This window comes from Rhinopithecus bieti, unplaced genomic scaffold, assembly GCF_001698545.2.
Source record: "Rhinopithecus bieti isolate Rb0 unplaced genomic scaffold, ASM169854v2 scaffold_27006, whole genome shotgun sequence".
Classification (NCBI taxonomy): Eukaryota; Metazoa; Chordata; class Mammalia; order Primates; family Cercopithecidae; genus Rhinopithecus; species Rhinopithecus bieti.
In genome coordinates this window covers 4955120-4964204 of record NW_016813373.1, presented here as the reverse complement: position 1 = coordinate 4964204, position 9085 = coordinate 4955120, and the positions used below count along the sequence as shown (strand labels likewise).

Below are 9085 nucleotides of genomic sequence, written 5' to 3'. Positions count from 1 at the left end.
TTTTTTTTTTTTTTTTTAGGAGATAATGGGGCAGGGATCTAGAGTCAGGTTAGACTTTGGCCTTTGGAAGGTAGAGCAATGCATTTCTCTTATTTTAACAAGAAGGAAGAAAGAAATGGTAGGAACAGATGTGGTCAGTACTCTTAATTTGATGGTAGGAATTTGAGGTGGATTTCTAGAATATGCTTTCTCTTTTCCCTGCAAAAGAGAAGGTGAAAGTGTTAATATTTACCGAGAGAAAGTGAGAGGGGGCTGTTATGAACTGACTGTTTCTGTCCCAGCAAATTCATATGTTGCAGCCCTAAGTCCCAGTGTGGCTGTATTTGAAGATGAGGCCTTTAAGGAAGCAATTAAGGTCAAATGATTCCTTAGGATTAGTGTCCTTTAAGAAGAGCCACCAGATAACTGGCTGTCTCTCACCAAGCATGCTCAGAAGAAAGGCTATGTGAGGCCACGTGAAGACACAGCAGGTGTCTGCAAGCCAGGTGGAGAGCCTTCTCCAGACACTGAACCCTGCCAGTACCTTGATTTTGGACTTTCCGGCCACCAGAACTTTGAGAAAATGAATTTCTGTTCTTTAAGCTACACAGTGTCTGGTCTTGTTAAAGCAGCCTGAGCAGCCCAAGACAGCGGCCCCTTGATGTTTTTGAGGAGGGCGTGAAGGTTTAAGAGAATCACTATAGTGTAGAGACAAAACGACAAATCGCGATCAGCATGGAGAGCTCAGTTCAAGCTGGTACTATGAATTTACAATGACATCAGTATTCCTGACTTCAAGATTTCCTTCAGCCATGGTGAGCTACCTAAGTGCAGGTAGCGTACAGATGTGGAATTTAGTGAGAGGCATTAGAGAGAAGCAGGTATAAAACTTACAGAATAAAACTACCTGCATTAAAATCCTAGTGCAGCATTTGCAAGCTGTGTAACTTTGAGTATGTTACTTAATCTCATTGAGCCTCGCCTTTTTCACCTCCAAGGGAGGCATAAAATGGTAGCAAGCACATATGGTTACTGAGATAATGAAGTGAAATAACCTATATAAAACATTTGGCACAGCACCTGGTAGGTTTCAAGCAGTCAGTTTGTTGTCCTTGTTGTTATATGCAGATTTGAGCTTTTCCTGAGCAAGAGTGATCAGAAGCCACGGGCTAAGAGAAGTGATTGAAACGCTGTTCCACAAAAATTAAGCTGGCTATGAGAGAGTGAAAAGAGCTAAAACCTAAGATACCAACAGACTGAAGGAGTACAAAGGAAGCAAGCATAGTTGTAGAGGGAGATAACAAATGGTATTGTTTTGCATGAAAATAATTTACATTATTTCCCCTCAAATGAATTTTCCAATATTTAAGTAATGAGTTCCTGATTGCCATCAGGAACTGAAAACATCATTAACTGGTAAAAGAAGAAACACATTCCTGAACTCCAATCCTTAGTAGTAAAACACTAGTGACTATTTCCTCACAAGTCACTGTCCCACTTCAGGTGTTTCTACTGCACATTGCAAAAAGACAACGATTATGAAAAATATATAATAAACATGCAGAAAACATTTATTTAGCAACTACCACAACTATAGACACCATTCTAGGTTTACAGAGACCAATATAAGTAAGATATGACCATCTGCCTAGAGCACTTACAATAAAGTTATGGGGTAGAGGCAAAGATACAGATATATGAAGATAACACAAGGCAACATATGGAACTGTTACAATTGGGGTATTTACAAGATGCTTTTTTGTCATAGAGAAGGAAAAATGAATTTTGCCTTAAGCAATCAGGAAAACTAATCAGTATTTTGTTTTCCAATATTTACTGCACTTTACAGATTAGAATGTGTGCTTTCACAAAGATTATGTTTGTTTAATTCATTCTTCCTGAGAATTCATAACACATGTGTTCCTGCTCTGGTTAGATTATCCATTCAAAAAACTTCAAAGACACTTATTAAGTATCTACAGTGTGTTACTCACTGTGCTAAGTACTGGAATTAAAAAGATAAAAGTGTTTCAAATATCTGTTACATAAACACCAAATACTGCTAGATACCAATACTCACTACATATCACACCAAAGAAGAATATTTATCATGCTACATAAAAGTACTTTTGAAGGTAGAAATTTTTTGTGACATTTCAAATTTCAGTTACTTCCAAAATGAGCTAGAATTTTATGTGTGTATTACCTATGTAAAGGAGATCTTTTATAATGATTATTCACCATTTCCAATTTAATATTCTGGAAGCACCAGCATCTCACAAAATAAAAACTCCTCTTTTGCGGTAGATATTCAACTACTTTGTTTTTTAGCAAAAAAATGGTATTTATAGGGTGTCTAGCATGTATTTAAAAGAGTTTGATGAATCATTGAGGTGTGCTGGTAGTTTTAAAGGAATTATTTAACTCCACAAAGTGACTTTTTCTTCTCCAGGGAGTATATTAGTTACTAGAGGACATAGCTCAACATGAATTCTGCACTTAAGGACAGAAACCAGTCCCAATCAGAACTAGTGGATACATTTTTATGAGTAAAAGACCTGTATTTGCTTCTAACTTTATAAACTTGTAATCATTAATATTTTAAATTGTTTTTCCTTTCAAACATGTAGGAGTAATTATTTTCTCTTGAGAGACTGAAGTAATATAAAAACTGTCTTCCTGGAAGTTTTATACTTTATAAATCATACTAGCCATCATGGAAAGAAAGAAGAGAGGGGATTGAATGAGTACAGGCTCCTCACATTGTTTAAGTCAAAAAATACAAAATAAGCCTACATAATCTAAAACAGAAATTTTCTGCTTTTCCAGGCATACCCTAACAGATGGTTTTGGAACAGAGTTCTTACCATTAACATTGAGGTTAAAATATTTTTTGGCACTCCCAGCTGTGTTCTCAGCAACACACACATCCCTGCCGATATCTATTATTTGAGTATTCAGAATCTAAGGGAAAATGAAGAAATTCCAAATGAAATTTTGAATAAAGCAACTTGTCATATTTTCCTACTTTTAGAATAATATATTATTTCTACTTAATACCAGATAGAAAAAAATGTTGTACATACTAGTGCCGATGCTAGCTTTTAGTAGGTAAATCAAATAAATATTTACTAAGATTTCTAATCAGGAAAGGTAATTCTATACATATTTGTGGGATATTGACTAGAAAAAATGTCCCAAATTATTCTCCCATTTCCCTCTCTCTGCCTCTGGCATTGTGACTTTGACACCCCTCCCATCAGGAAGTAGAATTTGTTGGTCTTATGACTGGTTTTGGTCAACAGAACGTGATGGAAGTGACAGTCATTTCAAAACTGAGGCCTATTCACTTTTGCTTACTCTTTCGGAACCCTGCCAGCACCATGTGAGGAAGCCAGGGTTAGCCTGCTGGAGGGTGGAGATCACGTGGGGAGGAATCATCACAGTTTACTGCAACTGAGGTCCCAGATATGTATGCAAAGTCAGCCAAGGCCACATCCGGAAGAATCATCTAGCAAACCAGCAGGCTTGTGAGCTAAATAAATGCTTATTGTTTCAAGTCATTAAGTTTTGGAGTGGTTTGTTTTATGCAGCTAATACAACAATTATGTTTTCTTCATTTTATTACATAGAAATTTCTATCCATCTATATATCTTTTGGACTTGGACATAGAACCATTGAAGTATTTGGTAGAGGCTATATGATTATCACATGGAAACAGTCACAATATTTAGAAGATACTTTGAAAATTTAAGGTTATTTATAGGTAATAAACCTCATTCTCTTTTGAATAAGGAATTCCATGAGATATGTCCTATGTTGGGTACACTGATGGTTATGCTTGGATTCTTGAGCCAACAGAATAGTATTTATTTTGCTCAAAAGTAATTTATCAGATTGTATCCTAACAAAAGAACTGGTATTATTTATATAAGTGCCTTTCTTTCAGGACATGTGAAAAGAAGAATATGGACACACAATTGGTAAACGACAATCCAGGATATTTACGTGATCTTCATAATTTTTACTATTATCAACATTTTACCTATATACAAATTTAAATCTATAGGGAACTTTCTACCATTTAGAATTTTACCACCTGAAATATATAATGGAAAGGATTGCAATAATGATTTGTTTATAACACAATTTTTATCACAAAGACCATATTGTAGTCAATTGAGGTGTGTGTGTGTGTGTGTGTAGAACATTTCTGGAAAAAGCCACACAAAACTATTAACAGTGGTAATCACTGGTAGTGGGAATAGAATGAGGAGGAAGAATTTTATTTCATATACCTTTGATGGTTGGTTATTTTTATAAATATAATATAAGCTAATAACATTATTTTAAAAGTCAAAACAATTATTACAAAATGCAAAGTCAAATAGCTCTTTTTAAAATTAGATCTTTACTTTTACCTGCAGAATTCGTCCATTAGATAGAACTTTATGATGGTCATCTTCTAGCAAGGGCTGTCCATCTTTCTGCCAGGAATTCCTTGGTGCTGGGCTGCCACTGGATAAACACTCCATCAGTGCACTCTTGTTCACCAGCACGGTGACCTCTTCAGGGAGATCACTATTTGCTCCCTTGATAATTGGTGGCACTAACAAAGGATTGCAACAATGGGATAAAAAATGGGCAACAGTCTTTTCTAAATTATGCTAATTTTCTGACAACTTTAAAAAGTTTGGGATAATAGAGAAGCAAAACTTGAAGGAGAAACCATGATCCCCAGGTAACATTTTGTACTAATAAATTGGGGTGGTGAAAACAGTATTTGAATTTGACTTTATTCTCTTCCCTCTCTTCACTTATGTTAGACTAATCCCTCAGATAGTATCATTCCCATTTAACCCAGTCTCAATTCTTCTCCAATATATCTTTTACTTCTCTCTCAGCCCCTCCCACTATACCTTCTGGGTTTTCAAGCATACATATAAGAAGCATCTGTATAAATAGATATTTAAGTCTATATGGTTATCCAGAGGGGACAGATAAATTACACCCTTTAAAGTGTATTTGAAATGCTCAGATTTGGCCTTATTTGGAATGGAATTGCCTGGGCGATTCAAAGTATATTTCCCAGCTTCAGCACTGGTGGTATCAGCATCAGCATCACCTGGGAGTTTGATTAAAAATGCAAATTCTTGGGCCCCAACTAATTCAATAGGCATCTCTGAGGAAGGGCCAATAAACCTGTGTCTTAACAAGCTTTTCAGGTGATCTTTATGTATGCTAAAGTTTGAGAAGTCTCACTCTAGATTTTTCTACATGTGTTCATTCTTGCTTAAAATAATACTGTATAATCCAGCTATAATTAGTTATGAAAAATCACGTTACCCATAGAATTTCAAAATGAAAATGTTAAATGAACTAGGAACACATGTTGGCTGCTTTGGTAAATGTAGAAACTGATTTTAAAATAAATAATCATTTTGTTTTGAAAGCTTGGTTATTTTTCTCCCACTTTAAAAATATGCCTTATCTTTAGCAATCAGTAAAGACTGCAAGTTTGATGTAGATGCTATCTTATGGTATCTGGTTTCCAACAACTAAACTGAAAGTCTGTAAAGAAAATACTCAATGCCACAAAGTACATAATAGAATTTTAATGTTATTTTGAATGCTTACTTTCACATTCAAAGCTACATGATTGATTTTACTATGCTTCAGATAATGTAAAAGGTATAATTTGAACTGCAGATTAATAAATAATGAACTTGAGTTTTAGATTAAATGAGACTATCACTACCCAATATCAAGAAAACTAATCAAGAGCTGAAGCATTAGGAGGGCTAGGAGATTCAGGCACTGACATGCAGAGGCCCCCACCTCAGCTCTTTGCTTCCACCTGCTCCAGCTGCCACACCCTACCAGTTGGGTTACACCACTCAGAATTGTTCTCAGTGGCCGTCCGTGCACCTAGGAGGTGAGCAGCAGACATGAAACAGCCCTAATTCAGAATTTAGGGGCCAGTTAATTGTTCTTTCTTTGTTCCACCTTCTAAACTCATCTCCAACTTGTTCGCTAACTTCCTAATTGAAAATAACAGCCTGAGGCATGAATATCTACCCTTGACCATCCAATCCCATAGTTTCATTTCAATTTCACTGAATCACAGTGTTTCCCTACCTATATTATCAACTCCTTCTACTCACCCTAAATTAAACTCTTTCCAAATTTAGGTCTGTAAGGTACATGGATGTGTTTGGTCAAGGAATAGGCGGAGGCAGACATCCAGGCCTGCATGACTCAGCAGGATTGATGTGCAGGCACACACCTCCACTTGTTATACAACCTGTTTGTGTAAGTTCATACATGGCTCTGAGCCACTATTGTCTATAGAAGATATAGCTGCCCTGCAGCACTGTTCACGGGGCTCGGTTTGGCATGGCATAGCATGGCTTGACATGGCTTGCATGCTCCCAGAGAGAGAGAGAGAGTAACACTACTGACCACTGTAAGGGAGAGTCAGGCTCCTTTAAGGCAGGCAGGAACCAGCTCATCCCCAGAGAGAAAGAGTTAAGCTGCTAACACTGCAAGAGAGTGCTGGCCTTGCAGGCCAGCTATACAGCTATGCATGGGAGCTGGCTGCTGAGAGGAGCCACAGAGGTGGAGCAAAAAGCCAAGATAAAGGCGGACAGTGTAAGAGAGCTAGTGTGAGAGAGCTGCTGATGAGAGAGCTGCTAAACACAACTAGAGCTGGGGCTGGAACCTGACCCCAAGCAGGACATATGGCATAGTTGTGAATCTGACAAGGTCAAGTTAAGCCAGGTGGTCCAAGATATTCCTTCAGTGTCCTTGACATTGTCAGCATTGATTTTTAATTGTCATCTCCTCTCTTTTCCTTGTAACTCTCTCATGAACTTTAAAATCTATGTTAACTGTTATGTCACTTATCTTTTCCCTTACAGGAACAATACTTCTTCAACTCTCTGTTCATGTATTCAGATGGTGATCTAGTTCAAGGATGAACACATGAACTATACCTTATCAATCAGAACATTGCAACCTCTTGCTCTCTGTGATTGGCTCTGGATGGATAAGTGATTCACACTTGGCCAATGAAAACCTTGGAAATTCAATTCTAGGGCTTCAGTTGTAAATACTAGGAGAAAATCTTTCATTTGAATGTGGAACTAGGAGGATGCAAGCCTAGAGCTGCTAGAGGCCACCTTGCTATCCAAGGGGATCCCCCTCCCTGAGAGTGACATGAATAAAGAAAAGCAGAGTCAAGAGACAGGTAAAGTCTGTTGACCTCTTTTGAACCACAGAAGTCAGACATGACTGTAGCCAGCTCTGTTTTGGGACTTTTCTGATTCATAAGTCAATGAATTCTTTTTTTTTTTTTTTTTCATTTAAGTCAGTTTGTTTCTTAATACTTCAAGAGTCCTGACTAATGTGCTGTCAGTATGTAGAAGATAATTACCTCCTTCAGAGAACTATCCGTTTCTGGTTATCTTTATAGTCTCAAAAGTGCTTAGTGTAACATCCTGCAAACATTAGTTCCTCAAAAATACTTCTCAGTAAAATAATGAACAATAAACAAAAGAAAAACTCACCAAGTACACGGACATCATACTGAAGGGAATCTTCTCCAGCCTCATTAACAGCCACACATGTGTATCTCCCAGCATCTTCTACTTTAGCCCGAGGAATCTGCAACACTCGCCCTCCTGAAAATAATATCCCACTATGTTTACTGCTCTAATCTTAGAGTGAACAGAAGCCATAAACAGAGATACAAATTTTGCGGTCTAATGACTGCCTTACATTTTCTTTCAAGGTTCCTGTTTCATCCAATGGTTCAGTTTTAATCTCAGATACCACTTTTACAACAAACACTGCATTATTAAAAAGTGACCCAACATATGAATCGGATCTCCTGAGAAATGAATAGCTCATGTAGATTTTCCTAGAAGGGAGACTGCTACTCTATGTGCTTCATCATGTTTCCTAGGCAATGTTACTATGTAGTAACTTCTTGCTTTTATAGTTTTGAACACTTTTAATGTAAGTTTACACCATTTGCTGCAAGTACTTGTTTGGGAAAGCAATATCCAAGGATGTAAAAGTATAAAGTGTACTATTTTACATACATTCTTATGAGGATAGCTGTGTATTTTTAAATGTCATGTAGACATAATTTCAAATTTAGAAAAAAGTTGCAATAATTATATAAAGACTTTTACTCATGTTCACTAATTATTTATATTTCACTCCATTTGCTTTATCTCTCTCTGTCATATGTATATAATCTTTTTCTGAACCATTCAAGAGTAAGTTGGAGACATGGTGCCCTTTCACCCCTAAAATACTCATAAATCCATATTTCATAACAACAAGGATAATCCCTTATATAACTGTGTTATGATTAAAAACAGAAAATTTAAAATCAAAACTACTATTGAATCCACAGTCCATAATCATATTTCATTATTGTTGCAATAATGTTTTTTTATAGCCATTTTGCCCAAACCCAGATCTAATTTAGGATAACATATTAGAGTTACCATGTCTACTTAGTCTCTTTTCATTTTTATTTTCAGGATATTCTTTTATTTAATTGGGGTCAAATTTACATTCAATTACTTAATGCACTGACCTAAAGTGTACAATCTGATGAATTTTGACAAGCCCTGTATATTTGAATGCTTGTTGAAATTAAATAGAAGCCTTGAAAATATTATTCCATAACAGTTTAAACATCTTTGCTATCAATAAACCAGGTAACAATTTAAATATTTGAAACTAATACTCTTCCCTATTTATGATAGGTGCATTTAATAAACTGAGTAGTAGTGATCTGTAAATATATATTAGCATTTCTGTTAATAATATATATAAACCGGCCGGGCGCGGTGGCTCAAGCCTGTAATCCCAGCACTTTGGGAGGCCGAGGCGGGCGGATCACGAGGTCAGGAGATCGAGACCATCCTGGCTAACACGGTGAAACCCCGTCTCTACTAAAAAATACAAAAATCTAGCCGGGCGAGGTGGCGGGCGCCTGTAGTCCCAGCTACTCGGGAGGCTGAGGCAGGAGAATGGCGTAAACCCGGGAGGCGGAGCTTGCAGTGAGCTGAGATCCGGCCACTGCAC

General features: G+C 37.0%; 1 protein-coding gene across 1 annotated transcript in view; it reads right to left on the bottom strand.

The window, feature by feature from the left end:
• The window catches only part of HMCN1 (hemicentin 1), a 460634-nt gene that overhangs the window by 106879 nt on the left and 344670 nt on the right, over window positions 1–9085 (bottom strand). Inside the window, 3 exon segments of the mRNA XM_017848051.1 lie at window positions 2847–2943; window positions 4402–4589; window positions 7549–7662. Coding sequence (XP_017703540.1) covers window positions 2847–2943; window positions 4402–4589; window positions 7549–7662 — 399 coding nt within the window.